The 21,966-nt window shown below is 38.3% G+C and overlaps 1 protein-coding gene across 17 annotated transcripts in view; it reads left to right on the top strand.

Moving 5' to 3' along the window:
• Uimc1 (ubiquitin interaction motif containing 1) overlaps positions 1–21,966 on the top strand; it is an 82,425-nt gene that overhangs the window by 16,921 nt on the left and 43,538 nt on the right. For 5 of the 17 annotated variants that reach the window (XM_076573393.1, XM_076573390.1, XM_076573391.1 and 2 more), the window contains 5 exons: positions 811–895; positions 6,714–6,838; positions 8,035–8,134; positions 8,439–9,181; positions 16,405–16,490. In XM_076573393.1, coding sequence (XP_076429508.1) covers positions 811–895; positions 6,714–6,838; positions 8,035–8,134; positions 8,439–9,181; positions 16,405–16,490 — 1,139 coding nt within the window. Of the gene's footprint in view, positions 1–810; positions 896–6,713; positions 6,839–8,034; positions 8,141–8,438; positions 9,182–16,404; positions 16,491–21,966 lie in introns of those variants that run through there. The other 12 variants (XM_042278517.2, XM_015995715.3, XM_076573389.1 and 9 more) reach the window with 5 other exon arrangements.

The following is a 21,966-nucleotide window of genomic DNA, read 5'->3' as shown; positions in this document are numbered from 1 at the left end:
GGACACTTTTATAATTCCTCATCCCTCTCTCCACCTGAAAATTTTCTTGGGCTACAATTTAATATTTTGTTTTCCTCTTCAGGATCTCTAATTAATCATATATTATATCATCTTTGCCTGTATTCTTTTTCATCTGCTTTCTCCTAGCTATTTTTTTTATTGCTTTCTCTACTTCTTTTTTGGTTATCTTGATTATTATTGATGTTTTTCAGTGCTACTTACTAAGTTTTTGTTTTGTTTTTTGTTGCTGCTATTTTAAGACTGGGTCTATACATGGCTCTGACTGTCCTGGAACTCACTATATAGACCAGGCTGGCCTCAAACTCATAGTGCCTGCTCTCTCTCAAGTGCTACTTTCTAAGTTTTGATGTGGAGTGGGATTGGTATATTTGGTTTTCTTTTGATTTTGTAGAATTCCTTTACTTTCTTTTTCTTTCACCAACCAGTGGCCAAAGAATGATTTACAATAAATGGATACATACTGAATTCAAACACTTATTGAGTGAAATGTCTCTGATCTTGTGTAGATGTCTACTAGTATTTTGGAGATTGGCCAGTTTTTGTGTAATTCTGTATATGTGATAAGTAATTATGTCAGTATATTATACAATTTCATTTTTGTGGTTTAATTGGTTCTAGATCTTGCATGTTCTCTTTTTTTAAATTGAAAAAAGGACTTTCTTATGTATACCATCTTAGTAATCACTGATAATTCAAAGACTTCTACTAACCAAAAGGAAATACAGGAGAAATGGAGAAATTACTACTTTTAATGTCATTTACTTTGATCATATCTTTTGTTTACAACAGGAAGCAAACGAGGAGAATGGATTGCAGAAAATGAAGACAAAACAGTCGAACAGATCCAAGTGTTTGGCTAAAAGAAAAATTGCACGTATGTTTCCATTTTTTTTTTAGTTGAATTGATGTGTTTTCATTGGGAAAAGAGAATTCTCTAGAGGTGTCTATGTTTCCTGTTCTGAATTTTTTTTTTAAGTTTTGCAAGTTTTTTAGAGAGTTAATTTCTGCTTACATATTTGACTTGCCTAGAGGAAGACTGTTGAAATTGTAATGTGATCTTCATGGCTAGGTACTCTTACTTGATTCTCTACCCACCTCTTAAATATTTTATTTTATATGTCTGAGTGCATGCTTGTATGTGCCTGATACTAGAAGAGGGGGTTGGATCTCTTGGAACTGGAGATACAGATGATTTGAGCTACTGTATGAGTGTTGGGAAGTGAATCCAGGTGCTCTGCAAGAGCAGCAAGTGTGCTCTTAACCATTGAATCACCAAGAGAAAGCGATTCAGCTCCCTTTTCTCTTTCTTTACTACGTACATCTTAGACAAATTGCAACTTTCAGTTGACCTCTGTTCATCAGTAAAAGGCATCATTGGGAGATGACTTACTTTTTGTATTGAGAAAAAATTTAGGTTTAATATGGACTGTTTAAAATTAGTTTTAGCAGCCGGGTGGTGGTGGCACACACCTTTAATCCCAGCACTTGGGAGGCAGAGGCAGGCAGATCTCTGTGAGTTTGAGGCCAGCCTGGACTACAGAGTGAGTTCCAGGAAAGGCACAAAGCTACACAGAAAAACCCTGTCTCGAAAAACAAACAAACAAACAAACAAAAAAAAAATTAGTCTTAGCTTAGATAGGTAATTCTGCCATGGGTGGTGTTGAGCAACTTAATTACAAAGCTGAAATCCATAGTGGCAGGGCATTGTCAAGACTCAGAGCTTAAATCTGCCTGGTGTCACTGCTTAGGAATGACTGTTGGAACAATACAAATGAACCATGTCATGGAAGTGGAGGCAGAAGAATCAGAGTTCAGAATCATCCCCCAGCTCCACTACATGATCCACATGTATTTCTCCACCTTGGACCACAGAAAGTTCTGTGCTTTGATTAGAAGGTTAGATGTGCATTGGGAAAATTATTAAGGCCACTCCACGTAGTTAAAAGGGAGGTTTATATTGTGGGGTAACTTACAAGTAAAGGGATAGGTAACAGGGTCTGGGAAAGGTGTAGCGCAGTCTGGTGGTGTTCTCTGGAGAACTCTGCTCAGTCTACCTCCAGCGTGAAGGGTCCAGGAACCAAGAGAGACAGCGCATCCTGATATCGGGTCTTCAGGGTCCTCTCTCAGCCCCGCCTTGTAGGTGTGACAGTTACTGAAGCCTCAATGGCGGTTGGAACTTCCAGATCAAAGCTGGAATGGCTACCCACTACAGGTGTGCATACAGTAGGTGGCCAAGATGTGGTATTGATGCTAAGTAGTTTTTTGAACTTTTGGGAGAAACTGATTTGTTCATGCCTTCTGCAGGGAACTCTATGCTTCAACTCATGAACAGAAATGGGGCCAGAGGTTTAGACTTTTGGTTGACCCATCTAAACATATTGGATAGTTTTTGGCAAGGGCATCTGTAGCTAGTTTTCCTGCTTTGCCCACAGTCAGGACAAATCTCTGTCACCTGACAGTCCCACAGCCGCTCAGACCCAACCAAGTAAACACAGAGACTTATATTGCTTACAAACTGTATGGCCATGGCAGGCTTCTTGCTTAATTAATCCATTTCTATAAATCTATACCTTGCCATGTGGCTCATGTCTTACTGGCATCTTCACATGCTATTTGTCATGGTGGCGGCTGGCAGTGACTCCCTTTCCCTTCCTGTTCCCTTAATTCTCCTCTCTATTAGTTTTGCCTATACTTCCTGCCTGGCCACTGGCCAATCAGTGTTTTATTTATTGACCAATCAGAGCAACAGATTTGACATACAGACCATCCCACAGCAGGCATCCTTAAATAGCTGCACAAATGTATGATTCAGATTACTAATCCTAGTAAAATTGTATCTTTGGGAAACTCATTTGAAAAGGAAAAGTCTGGGCCATTTTTCTGTGCTGAATTTTTTTTATTTCTGAAAATAAAAATGATGACAAAAACTATATTCCCCCAGTTAAAGAGCTGAAGATTGGCTTCCAGTAATTGTTTTCTGATTCAAACTTGATGAAAATGAGCTAATATTGTTCACCTTTCTCAAAAAATATTAATTGTGTGAGTAAAAGTTGCAGTTGCAAGTTAGAGAACCAAGTAAGACAGCACTGGAAACCCAGAATTCTACAACTATCCTGGGAATGATTATCTGAAGTTTAACCGTTGTTTGTGATTCTGCCCATGTTTAGAAGTTTTGTGAGCAGCTAGTTTTTGTTATGAAACTAAGTAAATTATTAGTGGTCCTGATTAAAGGGTTCAAAGAAGAATTCTTTGCTATGTATTGCTATACAAGACCTAAAAATCTCTTATACCTCTGGACATAAGGAAGAAATGTCAGATTTTAACTCTTAAGGAGTGATGCATGATGAAACTGAAGCTATTTCTATTTTCAAGTTACAGTTTTTCAGTATTATATTTGGAGCATAATCTCTGCCATTGTATATGTTTGTTATATCTTATACCATTGTTCTATTTAGGTTCCTATTGATGTGTAAAATACCATGACCAAAAACAACTTGGAGAGAAAAAGGGTTTATTTGGCTTATACTTCCATATCACAGTCCATTATTGAGGGAAATCAGGGCAGGGACTCAAGCAGGAACCTGGAAGCAGGCACTGGAAGCAGACCATGGAGGAATGCTGCTTACTTACTGTCTTTCTCCCCATGGCTTGCTCAGCCATGGTGCCTGCCTAGGAGAGGCACCACTTACAGTAGGCTGGGCCCTCTCACATCCATCATTAATCAAGAAAATGCCCATAGACTTGTTTATAGGCCAGTCTGATGGAGACATTTTCTTAGTTGAGGGTCTCTCTTCCAAATGACTCTTGCTTGTGTCACATTGACAAAAGAACCAGCCAGCACAACCATATAAAATAAATTGAATATACTTGACAGTAAAATCAAGAATAGAAAAGAGAAGTAAGTTGTATATAAGGAAGTAGTATGAAAAAAGTATATGCCAAGAAAATAGAGAACTTGAACTTTGTGGATAAATTCTTAGGAAGACACAAACCAAAACTTACTCAAGAAGTAGAAAGCTAAATAGAACTAATATAATAAAAAATGAATTAACAAAAAACTAACTATAAACAAAAAGATGGGTTTGATGGCTTCATAGGTGAACTTTGTCAAGGATAAAGAAATATTAGTAGCAGTTCTTCATCAGCTCCTACAGATATTAGATGATTGGAGACTACTGCCCAACTTACTCCTAAGTCTGATACCACATCCATGGGGAGATACCACAAGAAAACTAAAGACAGATGTTTCTTTAGAATCTAGATGCAACAATCTCATCATTGCTTGGAACTGGACTCAAGGCTTCATGCTAAATAATACTCTACCAACTGAGCTACATCTTTTATGTTTTTTCATACAAGCATTATACACCCACACATTTTGCTGTAAAAATTCCTATAGCTTTATCTTGTAAGTTTTGAAAATATGTATCTTCATTTTCATTCATCTCACAGTTTAATTGTTCTCTAATGTTCATTTGTTTATTTATGGCATCCTGAGTGTGTTCAGAGATCCAATGTCCAATGTCTTATTTCCCGAGGATATTAATAATTATTAGTATTTTTTGTTATTACTTTTTCATATTTTACTTCAGAATTTAGACTTTCATATAAAAGATTTTCCTTTGCCGGTGGTGGTGGCGCACGCCGGTAGGATTTGCTGAAGGAGGCGGAGGCAGGAGGATCACGAGTTCGAGGCCAGCCTGGGCTACACATTAAAAAGAAATTAAAAAAAAAAAAAAAGATTTTCCTTTGATATCTGATAGATTGTCTTTTGATTGCTTAGGTTGAAGAGAAGGAAATCTAAAGACTGATTTGAAACATTATATCTGTGGAGGCACCTATGTGTATATTTTTGACTGTCTACCCTTGTGCACCTATGTGGGGATGTATAGACCATCAACTTAACATGTCAAGATCATATTTGAAGATTAAAATTTTTTGTAGCATTTTAAAATTAAATTAATATTTTGGACAGTTTTACACATGTATATAATGCATTTGGATCATATCCATTCCTATTTCTCTTAACCCTGTCTGACTCTCATCAGTCCTGTTTCCTCTCTACAAGTCCCTCTGCCATTTCATGTCTGTTTTTTATTTTATTTTGTGACTATATTAGTCAAGGTTCTCTAGAAGAACAGAACTGAAGAATGAGTGTGAGTGAGTGAGTGTGTGTGTATGTTTGTATATGGGATTTATTAGAGTGGCTTACAGGCTGTGGTCCAGCTAATTCAACCATGGCTATTGGAAAGTCCATTATTGGAAAGTCCAAGAGTCCAGTAGGTGTTCAGTCCATGAGGCTGGAGGTCTCAGCTGGTCTTCAGTATATATCAGAATCCCAAAGAAGGATTCACTAATACCAGTGAAGGAATGCCTCAGCAGCAGGGTATGTGAACTTGCCAGTGAGACTGAGGCAGAAAGCAAAAGCTGCTTTCTTCCATGTCCTTAATATAGGCTGCTCTGAGAGGGTGTGGCCCAGACTTAGGGAGGGGCTTCTGATCTCAAATGATCTGGATTTAAGGCGGATTTTCCTACTTCAAATGATTCCCGTTAACTAAAATCTCTCGCAGATATGCCTAGCTGCTTGATTTTTAATTAATTCCAGATGTTGTCATGTTGACAGCCAAGAACAGCCATCAGCGACCTACTGAGTTTAACTAGGGTGGTCCTCATGAAGATGGGTGTAGAGCTAGTCACTGGAGCATGGGGTGGTTACACTACTGAAAACAACTCGTCCCACATGGGTCATGTCTCCTTATGTTGAAGGCAATCAATGATGGAATGTATGTGCTGTGTTTTAATCCATAAGGATAATGCAGTCATCAATAAAGGTAATGCAGTGGACTCTAGTTCAGTTTTAAGCCAGTAGTCCTCCCCCCCCCCCAATTTGCTACTAATTTCTTTTGATACAGCCCTAGGAGCATATGATAGATTCTTTACTAACTGTTATAAGAAGTGTTCTAACTTATCTTGCACATTTTGTGATCTAGACTTGGAATCAGCCATTTCTCTACTGTCCTACAGTTGCTGTTAGTGGAAAATAATATTTGATGATCAAAATTTGATAACTAAGGATTTGTAAAAGTGAATAAATTAGAAGATTCTGAGAGCTGGGAATGTATGTGGTTTGGTTGATAATAATGTTTGATTAGTGTGTATGAAGTCCTGGTTGAATCCCCATCACTATATAAAGTAGGTATTGTGTCTATAATTCTAGTGTAACTAGAGGCAGAAGTTCAGGGTCAACCTCAATGCCATCCTGGGCTACATCAGACCCCATCTGAAATAAACAAAGATTCTGAAGAGTAAAATTGTTCTGCTTAAATGTTGAGCATAAAGCAGTGCAGTATTTAACAAAAAGCTCTATAGTGGTTCCTGTTTGTTCATTCACCAGATACTGATTTCTAGGTGCTCTTATGTGCTAGAGATACAATAATGAACAATAATATAGGCAAACACTGCCTTCATGAGGGCTTATGCTCTAGTTAACACAGTGTTCTTATAATGCTACTAATAATCTTGACCACACCTCACCTTAGATGAGTTTCCTTATTAGATTACAAATCATCCTAAATGGTTCACAGTATTGTCAGTCGACAGTTTAATGATTCTGTTTTTTTTTTTTTTTTTTTCCTTTGGCCATCATGCTAATTTGTTGTTGTGGTATTCTTCTCTTCCTTACACTCTTACAGAGATGTCAGAAGAAGAACAATTTGCTTTGGCTCTCAAAATGAGTGAGCAGGAAGCTAGGGAGGTGAACAGCCAGGAGGAGAAAGAAGAGGAGCTCTTGAGGAAAGCCATTGCTGAAAGCCTGAATGTAAATATATGCTGTGTTGAAAGTTTATGGGATTTATTAATAATGTTCTTAGTTACTTAGTGTTTGGTATAGTTGTATTAGAAACGAGATATGGGGCCGGGCGGTGGTGGCGCACGCCTTTAATCCCAGCACTCGGGAGGCAGAGCCAGGTGGATCTCTGTGAGTTCGAGGCCAGCCTGGGCTACCAAGTGAGTTCCAGGAAAGGCGCAAAGCTACACAGAGAAACCCTGTCTCGAAAAACCAAAAAAAAAGAAACGAGATATGGTAATTTATAGAATTTTCAACTAACTATATCTCAGTACCTTTTTTTTTTAAGTCTGCATTGTTGAATTGCTGGTTAATCCAATTTGAAGTGTTTTGTTGCTGTATGAGTTTGCTTCCACTCCACAGATTATTTCAGTCAATGGCTTTAAAGGATCATAGTAAGTGGCCAACTTCTGAAGAGTTGCAGAATACAAAGAATTCCAAAGGCCAGGTGTTTACCTCCCTCATTTGTGGGGACAGCAAAGAAAAGGAGAGAAAGAATGGGCAGTTTTAAAAATAACCAAATAAGGGACTGGAGAGATGGCTCAGCAGTTAGGGGCACTGGCTGCTCTTCCAAAGGACCTGGGTTCAACTCTCAGCACCCTCATGACAGCTCACAATTGTTTGTAACTCCAGTTCCAGGGGACCTGAAACTCCCCATGGCAAAACACTAATGCACATTAAAAAAAACAAAAACAAAAACAAATAATATTAAATTATGATTTGAATGTATGCAATAGAAATGATTTTAAATGTTAAGGATACTTACCAGTGGCAGATTCTGAGCCATCCTTGATTTCTGTTTACTTGTTAGCTTGTTTGTTTGAGCTGGAATCTCCTAGAGTTGAAAGGCTGGCTTTGAACTTGTAAGTTCGAGTGGTTCCCCACTTCAGCCTTCTGAAAAGCTTAGGACTACAGGCATGTATCACCATGTGAATATAGATGTCCAGTTTGAACCATTCTTTATACTATATACTCTTTGCTCTAGAAACGGTATAGTAAATATATATAGGCATTCACTTCACATGGGGAATTCATTTGAATTGAGCAGCTGTATTTTGAAGAGGAGAAACTCCTAGGGACAGTGCCTACCGTTTTTGTTCTTCCTATGACTCTTCATATACAGCTATTTTAATAATAAACCTGGTCTGGTACGGGATCACTTGTTTCAGAGTTGCTGGTCTTCTGATGCTTCTGCTACCAGATCTCGACCTCTGGCTACTGGACCATCTTCACATTCCCATCAAGAGAACACCAAAGATTCTGGAACCACTGAAGGCATGTCTTCCTGTTCTGACTCCTTCCACTCATCAAGTATAACTATATCACTGGGATCGTCTCCTAAGACTAGAGATGCCCCAAATCCTTATTATAATATTAAAGAGGTTCAAACATAAATAGTTGAAATTTTATTAATATCCAACATACTTTTATTTTCAAGGAAAAACCACCCTTTGGCTAAAGTCAAAGAAGGGCTTTTTGTAACCACATTTGTAATTCTTGGTAAGTTATAGCTTACCAAGTTGTCTTAACTGAAAAAAAAAATTTGTCCTTAGCCTTACTTTTTCTCAAATACCTACAGGCATATGGCAGCTGGTACCTCCATCACTGTTTAAAGGCTCACATATCAGTCAGGGAAACGAGGCTGAGGAAAGAAAGGAGCCCTGGGACCACAATGAAAACACTGAAGAGGAGCCTGTCTCGGGCAGCTCAGGAAGCTGGGACCAGTCAAGCCAGCCAGTGTTTGAGAATGAGAACGTTAAATGTTTTGACAGATGTACTGGCCACTTGACTGAGCACACACAGTGTGGGAAGCCACAGGAAAGTACTGGGAGTGGTTATGCTTTTTCCAAAGCTGTCCAGGGTAGGGGGGACACATCTAGGCAATGTCTTTCTACCCCAGCAGACACCAAAGGACTCCAGGACATTGGGGGCACTGTGCACTACTACTGGGGTATTCCATTCTGCCCTGCTGGAGTAGATCCTAACCAATATACCAATGTCATTCTCTGCCAGTTGGAGGTTTATCAGAAGAGCCTAAAAATGGCTCAGAGGCAGCTTATTAAAAAAAGAGGGTTTGGGGAACCAGTGTTACCTAGACCTCCTTTTCTGATCCAGAATGAATGTGGCCAAGAAGATGAGACTAGTGAAAAAAATGAAGGCATTTCAGAAGATATGGAAGATGAAGCCAAAGAGGAAAGGCAGGAATCTAGGGCATCTGTCTGGCACTCAAAAACCAAGGATTTTCAAAAAAGTCCAATTAAAAGCTTGAAACAGAAACTTTTGTTGGAGGAAGAACCAACAACCAGTCATGGTCAGGTAAGGGTCAGTGATGCTATAACTAAGGATCATTTATTTACAGATAAAACATGGGTTATTTTAACTATTTTTTGTGGTCTTTCCCTCTATCTGCTTATTAAAACAATATATGCTTACCATGCTTACTATATAAAATGAGAAAAGTGCAAAAAAGAAGAAAAGAGCTTGGGTGTGGTGGTAACATACCTATAATCTCATCAGTACGAAGGCTGAGACATCCTGGCCAGCCTAGGCTACATTGTGAGACCTTGTCTCAAAAAAGGAAAAATTACAGTATTTACCTGCAGTCCACCCACCAAAAGACAATCATCATCATTTCTAAACATATAAACTCATTTTTCTTTTAAATTTTTGAGCAAGATAGAGACTCTTCTGTATAAACTTTGTTCATTTATTTTATAATTTATCAAAAATCTTTACTTATCAGATATTCATCAAAACATTATTCCATCTTGTTAGGATATACCATATTTTCTTTTCAAACTTTTTATTCTTTCACGATAGGATTTCTCTGTATAGTCCTAGCTTTCCTGGAACTCATGTTGTAGACCAGGCTGGCCTTGAACTCACTGAGATCCACTTGCCTCTACCTCCCGAGTGCTGGGACTAAAGTCGAGCACTGCCATTGCTGCTGCCACCACCACCACCACCACCACCACCACCACCTTGCTTAAAGTTGTTATTTTTAAAATGTTTTTCTACAGGCAGTATTTTAAAAAATTCTAGGAAATGTAAATTAAAAATATATTTGTCTTTCATCTACACTTTATAGCCAGACATTTCCCATACTGGATTCGATCCATGCTACTAATTTTTAGTGTACCTTCCATGATACTTTATGTAATATAAAAAAAATACTTCTTCTCGAATTAAAAATATATATATATTTTTAGACAAGTGTCAATGCAAAAAACAGAGCTCTTATTTCAGAAGGCATAAGAATTAGTTTATTCTGCAGCCAAATACGAGTTGCTGTGGCCTCAGAACACAGATTAGGTTATCCCATATTTCATATTCCAGTAAGGTATCAGTTTTATGAAGATTTTATAGTAATTGAACAAAGAAAGTTATAGATCAAAACACCTTCAAGGGGCTTGGAGAGACGGCTCGGCAGGTAAAAGAGCACTTGCTCCTCTTCCAGAGGACCAGGATGTAATTCCCAGCATAGCTTCATCCAGGTGATTGGACACCTCTGTCTTCTGAGGATACTTGCACTCAATGCACACATACTCACATGCAGACACATACCTTTGCTGTTGGTGTTATATTTAGGAAGTGGTCTCTGGTGCCAATGCGTTCAAGAGTGCTTCCTATTTTCTATTAAGTTTAGTGTAACTGGATTTATGTTGAGGTCTTTTATCCACTTGGACTTGAATTTTGTGCAAGGTGGTAGATAGGGATCTATTTGTAATCTTACATATTGACATCCAGTTATGCCAGCACCATTTGTTGAAGATACTTTCTTTGTTCCATTGTATAGTTTTGGCTTCTTTGTCAAAAATCAGCTGTTCATATATGCATGAATTAATGTCAGGGTCTTCAATTCGATTCCATTGGTCTGTATGTCTGTTTTTATACCAGTACCAAGCTATTTTTGTTACTATAGCTCTATAGTAGAGCTTGAGGTCAGGGGTGGTGATGCCTCCACTGGTTGCTTTATCATACAGGATTCTTTTAGCTATCCTGGATCTTTTGTTTTTCCATATGAAGTTGAGTGTTTTTCTTTCCAAGTCTGTGAAGAATTGTGTTGGGATTTTGATGGGGATTGCATTGAATCTGTAGATTGCTTTTGGTAAGATTGCCATTTTTACTATGTTAATCCTACCTATCCATGAGCATGGGAGGTCCTTCCATTTTCTGATATCTTCTTCAATTTCTTTCTTTAGAGATTTAAAGTTCTTATCAAAAAGGTCCTTCACTTGTTTAGTTAGTGTTATCTCAAGGTATTTTCTATTATTTGTGGCTATTGTAAAGGGTGATGTTTCTCTGATTTCTTTCTCAGCCCTTTTATCATTTGTGTATAGGAGGGCTACTGATTTTTTTGAGTTGATCTTGTATCCTGCCACTTTACTGAAGGAGTTTATCAGCTGTAGGAGTTCCCTGGTAGAATTTTTGGGGTCACTTGTGTATACTATAATATCATCTGCAAATAGTGAAAGTTTGACTTCTTCTTTTCCAATTTGTATCCCTTTGATCTCCTTTTATTGTCCTATTGCTCTAGCTAAAACTTCTAGTACTATATTGAATAAATATGGGGAGAGTGGACAGCCTTGTCTTGTTCCTGATTTTAGTGGTATTGCTTTGAGTTTCTCTTCGTTTAATTTGATGTTGGCTGTTGGCTTGCTGTAAATTGCCTTTATTATGTTTAGGAATGTTCCTTGTATTCCTGATTTCTCTAAGACCTTTATCATGAAAGGGTGTTGGATTTTGTCAAAGGCTTTTTCAGCATCTAATGAGATGATCATGTGGTTTTTTCTTTCAGTTTGTTTATATGGTATGTTACATTGACAGATTTTTGTATGTTGAACCACTCTTGCATCCCTGGGATGAATCCTACTTGGTCGTGATGGATAATTGTTTTGATGTATTCTTGGATTTGGTTTGCCAATATTTTGTTGAGTATTTTTGCATCAGTGTTCATGAGGGAGATTGGTCTGTGGTTCTCTTTCTTTGTTGCATCTTTGTGTGGTTTGGGTATCAGGGTAATTGTAGCCTCATAAAAAGAGTTTGGTAGTGTTCCTTCTGTTTCTGTTGTGTGAAACAATTTGAAGAGTATCGGTATTAGTTCTTCTTTGAAAGTCTGGTAGAATTCTGCACTGAAACCATCTGGTCCTGGGCTTTTTTTGGTTGGGAGACTTTTGATGACTGTTTCTATTTCTTTAGGGGTTATTGGTCTATTTAAATGGTTTATATGGTCTTGATTTAATTTTGGTATGTGGTATCTATCCAGAAAACTGTCCATTTCTTCCAGATTTTCCATTTTTGTGGAGTACAGGTTTTTGAAGTATGATCTGATGATTCTCTGGATTTTCTCATTGTCTGTTGTTATGTCTCCCTTTTCATTTCTGATTTTGTTAATTTGGGTGCTCTCTCTTTGCCTTTTGGTTAATTTGGCTAGGGATTTGTCTATCTTGTTGATTTTTTTTCAAAGAACCAACTCTTTGTTTCATTAATTTTTTGTATTGTTCTCTTGGTTTCTATTTCGTTGATTTCAGCCCTCAATTTGATTATTTCTTGGCGTCTATTTCTCCTGGGTGAGTTTGTTTCTTTTTGTTCTAGAGCTTTCAGTTGTGCTGTTAATTCATTGGTTTGGGATTGCTCCATCTTCTTTATGGCAGACACATACCTTTACACAATAAAAATAATAAAAATAAGCTGGGCGGTGGTGGCGTATGCCTTTAATCCTAGCACTTGGGAGGCAGAGGCAGGCGGATCTCTGTGAGTTCAAGGCCAGCCTGGTCTCCAAAGCGAGTTCCAGGAAAGGCACAAAGCTATAGAGAGAAACCCTGTCTCAAAAAACCAAAAACCAAAATAATAATAATAATAATAAATAAAAATAAGTCTTTAAAGAAAAAAACCTATTTTTCAAATACATTGGTGGGAACATCAGGTAGGTGGATTGCAGTAAAAGGGAGAAACCTCTATGTAGGCCTTAGCTACTTTCTGATTCTTAGCTTTTGGGTTGGTGGAAGCTAGGGATCTCTTCATACATTCCATTTCCTAATCGTCACAAGGATGCTAAGTCACACACACAGGTGAGCAATAAATAGCTACTTTGGGGCTAAGATAATTTGGCTCTGGACATGCAACATTACAGTCTGTCCATAGTCATTGATGTTATAATCAGTTAAACAGCTTTGTAGAATGTTCAGTGTAGATGTAGCTCTTTTTCTGGGAGCTTCAGTTCACATAGGTTCTCATGTAGCCTAGGCTGGCTTAGACTTGTTAAGTAGAAGGATGACCTTGAACTTGGGGTCCTCCTGCTTCCATCTCCAGAGTACTGGGGTTGGGTTATAGGCAAGTATTGTGATGCTTTATATAGTGCAGGGGATGGCATCCAGGATTTCATGCATACTAGACAAGCACTGCCAACTGAGATACATCCTTAGCTCCTTGCCTTGTATTTCTACAAATGGTAGTTTACTATACACATTACTCTGCCCTTTTTGTTTTTCAATTCTGAGTTCATTCTCTTAACAATACTCAATTTACCCCTATTTACTTGATATATGGGATGTACTGTATTAGATAAACCGTAGCTTATTCAGTAGCCGACAGGAGAACATGTAGGTTGTCTCTAACATTTTCCTATCACAAGTAGTACTGTGTTATTACCTTGAACAGAGGAAATTTCATCTACACAGTTTATTGCTTGCTGTGGTAACACATGCCCTTAAGCCCAGCACTTGGGAGGCAGAGGCAGATGGATCTCTGAATTGGAGACTAGCCTGGGCCAGGGCTGTTGCACAAAGAAACCCTGTCTTGAAAGACACAACAAATTGTTTGTTTGTTTATTGTGTGTGCGTGCACTTTCCTGGGTGCACAATTGCCATAGCATGTACAAGGTCAGAAGACAACTTGGAGGGGTCAGTTTCCTTCTTCCACCTTGTTAATCCTAGGGGAGATAGCCTTTGACATAAGTTGAGACAATTTCCCAGTTTACTCTTCCTCTCATCGTATATTTAGATTTTGCTTCTGGTGACTTTCTCTAATGACACCAATCTCCATTTTGGGACATTTAGGTTGTTGTCTTAGTCTGTTTCTAATATGGCTAGATAGTGTTATATATGAAAACTTGTATCTTGTTTCTCTCTCTTTAAAACTGCTTAAAGATAGGAATTGTTATTCCCATTTTCTAGATGTAAAAATTGAGATTAAATGACTTGCTAAAAGACACAAAATTACTAAAATACAAACATCAAAATTATACTGTTAGGAATATGAAGCTAGCACTTCATAAATCTTTATTGTAAGGAAAACCAAACAAATGTGGTAACGAGAAACTCAAAAATTCTGATAACAGAAATAGCAATAGAAAACACTTGAATCATAAAACAAAATACTCTAAAAATTATAGTTGATGATGAGTTTGCAGTTATATGATGCTTTTATAGTATTCAGAAGGAATTTAGGGATGATTGTGAGCTGTCATGTTGGTGCTGAGAACCAAACCTGGGTTCTTTGCAAGAGCAGCAAGTGTTCTTAATTGTTGAGCCAGCTCTTCAGCTGCATCTTTATGGAGTTACAGGAATTAGAATGAATTTTATTAAATTGCCTAGTGCAACACTTAGGGGCTGCCCATGGAGAACATTCTTCTTTAACAATCCTATCTGGTTTTTGGGATTTTGTGTGTGTGTGTGTGTGTGTGTGTGTGTGTGTGTGTGTGTGTGTGTGTGTATTTGTATTTGTATTTGTATGTGTTAGAGGTTGGAGGCCAGAGATTGACATTGTCTTTATTATTTTTCACTTTACTTAAAGCAACATACTTTTAAGACATTTATTTATGTATTTATCAATAGTGAAGGTCAGAGGACAATTTGTGGGAATCAGTTCTTTTATCAGTTGCTCGACTTCTGCTTCTCTAGCAGTACATACTTTTAACTTTTGAGCCATCTCTCTAGTTCTCTAAATCAACAAAATTCTGTTATGTGAACACTAGGTGTCAGTGTGTCCTTTTGTTTCTCAAAAAAAAAATTCATTGCTTAATTCAAAGAGTTGGGTGCATTATTTATTGTTGCTATATTTTAATGAAAAGGTTTTTAGAAAGTTACATTTTATTTGTTTGTGTGCATGTGAATGTGTGTGTAGGTCAGCAGATAATTTGTGGGGAGTCAGTACTCTCCTTTTGCTGTATGAGTCCCATGGATCAGACTCAGGTTGTCAGACTTGGTAGCAAGTGCCCTTTTCTTGCTGGCCCATTGATGCTGCATTGTAGTTCAGATAGTATTGTTTAACTTGTCGTAACCACATTTCCAGTTATTGTACAACTTTCCTTTCCTTTTGATTCTAGATTCAGTTTTCTTCCCTTTCCCCCACTCACTTCCTCCTCTCTTTTTTTTAAATTTCATCATTTATTAGAATCATAGAGGGATCCCTTACTTGTTTGGGGTATTGATAAGTGTAAGAAACCCTGAAAACTTTATCAAGTAGCTAAAGAAGCTTTTCCTGGAAGAAGTTTCATAGCCAAGGTACTTTCTCAGAAAACCAACTTAAAGTAGCATTAGTTGCTTTCTTCATGGAACTCACTGGAATATACCAGGCTAGCCTTGAACTCACAGCGATCTGCCTGCCTCTCCCTCCCAAGTGCTACCCCATGCCTGGCCTTTGTTTTATTCTTTTGTTTTGTTTTGGTTTCTGAGACAGGGTTTCACTGTGTAGCCTTAGCTGTCCTGGAACTCACTCTATAGACAAGCCTAGCCTTGAACTTATAGAGATATTCCTACTTCTATGTCCCTAGTGCTGAGATTGCCTCTGCCTCCCGAGTACTGGGATTAAAGGCGAGCGCCACCACCGCCCAGTCTAGATTTTTTTTTTTTTTAAAGGAAGAAACTAGGGCTGAGGAGAATGCTCAGTTGGAACCGATTGCCATATACACTTGAGAATCTGAGTTCCATTCCAGAACCCATGAAAAATGGCTGGGTGTAGTGGCTGGCACTCACTTTTATGTCTAGTACTGGAGAGTTGGAGACGGATGGAGACCTGGGGCTAACAAGTCAACTTAGCTTAGTTCACTTGAGATGCTTCAGGCCAATGAGAGAGGCTGTCTTAAGAAACAAGGTGCTTGTCATCACCAGGAAAGAGGGACCTGATGACCTGAATTTGATTCTCAGAATCCAGAGAGTGGAAAGTGGGAACTGACTCTTGCAACTTGCCCTCTGAACTCCTCATATGAACTCCTTCTCCCAAAGATAAATAAATGTAAAACAAAACAAAAATAGCAAAGAACAAGGTGGATATGGCTTGGTGTGGTAGCTTGTGTCTCTAATACCAGAAGAGAATCTCTGTGAGTTGGAGGCCAGCCTAGTCTACATATAGTGAGACTCTGTTACAAACAAAACACAACAGAATTCAACACACTAACCCAAGGTGGCTAGCCTCTGAGGAATGATACCCAAGGTTGACCTCTGGCTTCCATGTGCACATATAAACATGCACAAAATAAATAATAACAAGAGAAGAATAGGTTCATCTGTGTATTTAGGGTGTTTCCTGTTTCTTTACAGTCTTCCCAAGGTCTGTTTGTTGAAGAAACTTCTGAAGAAGTTCTGAAGAGTTCTGAAGAAGGAAACTTTGTGCCTCCCTCACAAAGGTGAGCTTGTATTTTCTGTGGGTTTCAGGTCTCTTCCTATGGTATAGCATAAGGAACATGAACCACTTGAAAGAGACTATGTGGAAAACTTGACAGGGAACTTTTATCTCCTTTATGCGTCAAGACTGGAAATTGTTTTTAGCTCTAAGTATGCAAATAGGCATCTCTCTCTCCCTTTTTTTTTTTGTTTTTGTTTTTGTTTTTGTTTTTTGTTTTTCAAGACAGAATCTCTCTGTATAACAGCCCTGACTCTCCTGGAATTCTCTAGGTAGACCAGGCTGGCCTCCAACTCAAAGATCTGTCTGCCTCTACCTCCAAGTGCTAAGATTAAAAGCAAGCATCACCACTGCCCGGGACAAATATGCATCTCTTAGAAGCCTAAAATACTAAGCCTGAAAGAGATCATAAAGGTTTTCTTACCCACTCTAGCCATCTTGGTATATATTTTACCTGGTTTATTTCTTGCTGTTCTCTAATTCTAGCTTCCTATACTGTTTATTTATGGCTTATCTTCCTGTCTTCTTTCTCCTTTGGTTCTCTCTGTTTATGTTGCTTTTTCCTTTTAGATTAGCATACAGATAATAGGTTTCATGTCATCTTCATGTATTTGTGCAGTTGTTCTCATTCACTTTCCTCTCTCACTGTCCTCTCTGTGTCCCCTCCCCTGGCCAGTTATACCCTTTCTTCTGGTTAGCCCATTACTTTCTCTGTTTCTCCCCTTTCTTAAAGTCTTCCTAGGCCGGGCGGTGGTGGTGCACGCCTTTAATCCCAGCACTCAGGAGGCAGAGCCAGGTGGATCTCTGTGAGTTCGAGGCCAGCCTGGGCTACCAAGTGAGTTCCAGGAAAGGCGCAAAAGCTACACAGAGAAACCCTGTCTCGAAAAAAACCAAAAAAAAAAAAAAAAGTCTTCCTGCTCTCTCATGATCCCCTTATTAGTTTCATGCTCTACAAGTATACATTATCATGTATTTATTACATATTAGATTTATACTATATGTATAAATCTAGGTTTTGCATATGAGAGAGCATGATATATGGTCTTTGTTTTTCTGAATCTGCTTGTTTTGTTTAATGGTGACTTTGCATCCATTTTTTTTCCTGCAAATATCATGATTTCATTTTTTTCCCATTGTGTATATGTATCTTCATTCATTGGTTGAAATCTAGGCTGATTCCATTTCTTGGTTATTGTGAATAGTGTGGCTTTAAACATGGATATGCAAGTATCTCTATGGTATGTTGACTTAGAGTTCTTCGGATGCATAGGTATAATGTAGCTGGATTGTATGGTAATTCTGTTCTCTATCTCTTTTTCTCTCTTTTGTTCTTGCTCTCTCTCTTTCTCTCACCCCACCTCTCTCTCTTTTTCTTTCCTTCCCTCCCTCCCATCTTTCCTTTCATCTTTCTTTCTGTTTGTCTTTCTTGGAGCCTCCGTATTGATAATATTGGCTATAAAATTTAAATCTCCCTGCATCCTTACCAACATTTGTTATTTGCTTTATTAATTCTGGCTGAAGTGCGATAGAATTGAAAGGCTTTTTTCTGTTTTTTTTGTTTTGTTTTTTCCTTTTTTCTTTCTTTTTTTGGGGGCAGGGTCTCTTTGCATAGCTCTGGTCGTCCTGGTACTTACTATGTAGACCAGGCTAGCCTTGAACTCAAAGAGATCCACCTGCCTTTGTATCCCAAGTGCTGGGATTAAAGGCATGCATCACCATGCCTGGTGAATTGTTCCCTTTTAATATGTTGTGATGTTTATGTCTCCTGACTAATTCTGGTTTGAAGTCTACTTTATCAAATACCAGAATAACTCTACCAGCTTGCTTTGGGTGTCTGTTTGCTTGAATTTTCTATCTCTTGGCTTTTATCTGGAGACAACAGGAGGTTGGAATAAGTCAGTCTGTGTTGTGTCTTTTTATTGGTGAATCAATGCCATTCATGTTTAAAATTATTATAGTGAGATACTTATTAATTCCTGTAGTTTTGTTGGTTGTCTTGTGGTTGGTTGGATTGCTGTTTGTTCTTTCTTCCCTATTAGTATCATGGGTTTGCTGGTTTACAGTGTTAGACATGATGGTTTCCTTCCTAGATCTCATTTGTTTGGTCATCCCTCTCCTAAAATATAATCTTTCATGTGCTCTTATAATTAAGACTGGCTTTTCTTCTCCCTTTATGTATAGTATTCATCTACATATCTTCTGCTGTGCAAGCTTGGTGGTCATGAACTGCCTTAGTTTGTGCTTGTCTTGAAATGCTATTATTTTTCTGTCAGTTTTAAAAGATAGCTTTGCTAGGTTTAACATTCTTGGGTGGCAGTTATTTACTTTCAGTGCTTAAAATCACATCTTCCCATGTTCCCCTGGCTTTGAGCAGTGCTGATGAGAGCCTGATACTATTCTGATGTTTTTGCCTTTGTAGGTGAGTTGATGGTTTTCCTTTACAGCGTTTAATATTGTTTCTTTGCTTTGTATTTTTTTCTTTTTTTTATTTTTATGTGTATGTATTCATGTTTTTGCATATGGGTGGGTATGCACATGTGGAAACTCATATAGTATCCCTCTTGGATCATACTTCTACCTTATTCACTGAGGCAGAGTGTCTCAGTTCAACCCATAGCCTGCCAGTATGACTTGTCTTGCTAGCCAGCTAGCTCTGGGAATCCCCATCTTAGCCTTTTGAGACTGGAATTGCAGGTCACTGCCATACCCACCAAATATTTAAGTGGGTTTCTGTGGATCTGAACTCTGGTTCTTAGATTGGTGTGTCAAGCACTTTAATGTTTGAGCCATTTCCTCAGCCCCTACATTATATGTTTGACCTCTTGACTATAACATGTACAGGGGTTCTTCTCTGGTCATGTCTGTGGGTGTTCTAAATGCCTCTTGTGTTTTGAGAGTCCGTTTCTTTCTGTAAGTTTGGGAAATGTTCTGCTGTAGTATCATTGAATAGTTTATGCTTTTAGTGTTCATAGCAGCTCTGTCTTCTATCATATGTCCATTATATGGATCCTTTTTTGATTCTTTTTTCGAGACAGGGTCTCATTTCATTATGTAGTCTGGCTGTCCTGAAGCTCACTATGTAGATCAGGCTGGACTTGTACTCACAGAGATCCACCTGCCTCTCTCTCTCTCTCTAGTGTTGGGACTAAAGATTTGTGCCACCATATCTGCTGTCCTAGAATTCTTAGATGTTGTGATAATGCTCATTTATTTTTTTTCCTCAGTAATAATTGAATCTAGAATTTGTTTCACTTTGTCCTCTACCCTTGATATTCTTTCTTCTGCTTAGTCAAATCTACTGGTGATGTTTTCCACTTTACTTAAAAAAATACTTATTTTTTTGTATGTGTGTGTGCCTGGGTATATGTATGTGCACTGTATATGTGCAGGAGACTGCAGAGGTAGGAAGAGACATTGGATCCCCTCAACTGGAGTTTCAAATGATGGTGTGAGCCCTGTGGGTGCTGGGAACCCACCCCAGGTCCTCTGTAGGAACAGTAAGTGCTCTTATCTACTGAGCCATCTTTCCAGCACTTCTACTTCATTTTTTATTCATAAGCTTTTCAATGCCTGCCTTCCTCCCTCTCTTTCTTCCTCCCTCCCTTCCTCTTCTTTTTTCGTTTCCTTCCCTCCTCTCCTTCTCCTCTTTCCTTTACTTCCTCTCTCCCTTTCTTTCAAAAATCTCTGAATTTCTCTTCTTTGTGGCTTTTTTTTTATCCATATTGATGATTTTTTTTTCATTGATTTTGCCGTTTTTTTTTTTTTTTCCCCATGTTGCTGACTTTCCATTCCTGGATTAAATCTGCTTTGTTTGTGTGCTATGTTAGATCATAGGTCATTTTTACCAGAAAACACTTGAGCGCTTCATTGTACATTTTCATAGTTGAGGATTATAGTCTTTTAGAGGAGTTGTGTTGTCCTGACTTTCTATTTTTTTTGCATTTCATTGTTACAATTTATGTGTCTGTTGGATTGGTTAGCTCTTCTGGATTTTAGAGGTAGATCTTCTTATTGAACAACCTACTCTTTTTTTTTTTGTATCTTTTTTTTTTTTAAGAAAATTTTTTCATTTGTTTTACACACCAGTCAAAGATCCCCCTCTCTCCTCTTCCTGCCCCCACAGCCTCCATCTCCCAATCCACCCCTTACTCCCCTCCACAAGAAGGCAAGGCCTCCCATGAGGAGGCACATCCAGTAGAGGCAAGTCCAAGCCCCTCTCCCTGCCTCAAGGCTCTTGAAGGTATATACTCAGGAGGAAACACACTGCTATAGCAACAATACCATCAAACTGTGTGAGATATAGAAATGCAGATAAATCAGTTATGGTTCACCAATGACAATGTAGCTGAAAATGCCATATTGCTATAGAATGTGGTATAAAGTTAATTATTCTTTAAAGCAAGTGTGGAAATAGCAAGAGAATAAGGAGACTGGAGAAGGGGAGAAAAGGGGAGAACAAAATTAAATAGATGGAAGGAAAAATAAGAAATGGAGTAGAGGGTTGGGGATTTAGCTCAATGGTTTTTAGGGGGTAGGGAGAGACAAGAGCATGAGAGTAAGAAAGAAAGTATCTCCGAACAGAAAAGTTCAAAAGCAAATTTTAATAAATGTAGGATGAGGAGTAAAAAAATAAAAATATAAGAATATTAGAAAGTCAATAAGGTAAACTCAAGAGATTAAATGTAGACAGCCGGAGGAAAAGAAGGAATCATTGGGCAAAAAACAAAATAAAACCAAAAAAAAAAAAAAGTGAAGAAGAAAGCTAGGCACTGGTGGTGCATGCCTTTAATCTAGTTCTTCCCAGGCAGAGGCAGGCCAGTCTGAATAATAAGTTCTAGGCCAGTTAAGGCTACACATTGAGATCATATCTTAAGAAACTAGGGAAAAGTTTTTTCCTAAATGGAAAAGAATGGATAAACAAAATTAGATATATATTTGAAGAGAAATAGCAAGTAAAGACATTAAAAAAAATTTAATACAATACAAAAACAAAACAAGAACATTTACTAGGGAGGCAGAAACTGGAGGATCTTTGTGAGTTTGAGTCCAGCCTGGTCTACATAGATATTTGGACATGTAGGCCTACATGAAGAAACCCTATCTCAAAAAGCAAAACAAAACAAAAAAAATCCTGGATAATAGGGCTCAGTGGCTCAGTGGGTGCTTACTGCACTAGCCTGATAACCTGAGTTTGATTCCCAGACATTGTGGTGGAAGGAGAGTACAGACTCAGAAAAACTGTTCTCTGATCCCCATGCCTATGCATGTACACACACACACACACACACACACACACACACACACACACACACACACACTAAAAAAAAATTTTAAATCCTCCTAAGCATGGAGGGAGAAAAAAACCACACGCATAAACACAGAATATGTAGATCAGGCTAGCCTTGAACTCACAAAGATCCGCCTGCCTCTGCCTCCCGATTGCTGGGATTAAAGGCATGTGCCACCACTGCCCAGCTCTA

This window comes from Peromyscus maniculatus, chromosome 5 (genome assembly GCF_049852395.1).
Source record: "Peromyscus maniculatus bairdii isolate BWxNUB_F1_BW_parent chromosome 5, HU_Pman_BW_mat_3.1, whole genome shotgun sequence".
Lineage (NCBI taxonomy): Eukaryota > Metazoa > Chordata > Mammalia > Rodentia > Cricetidae > Peromyscus > Peromyscus maniculatus.
Note: the sequence above shows the minus strand (reverse complement) of the source record. Positions and strands in the feature narration are given on the sequence as shown.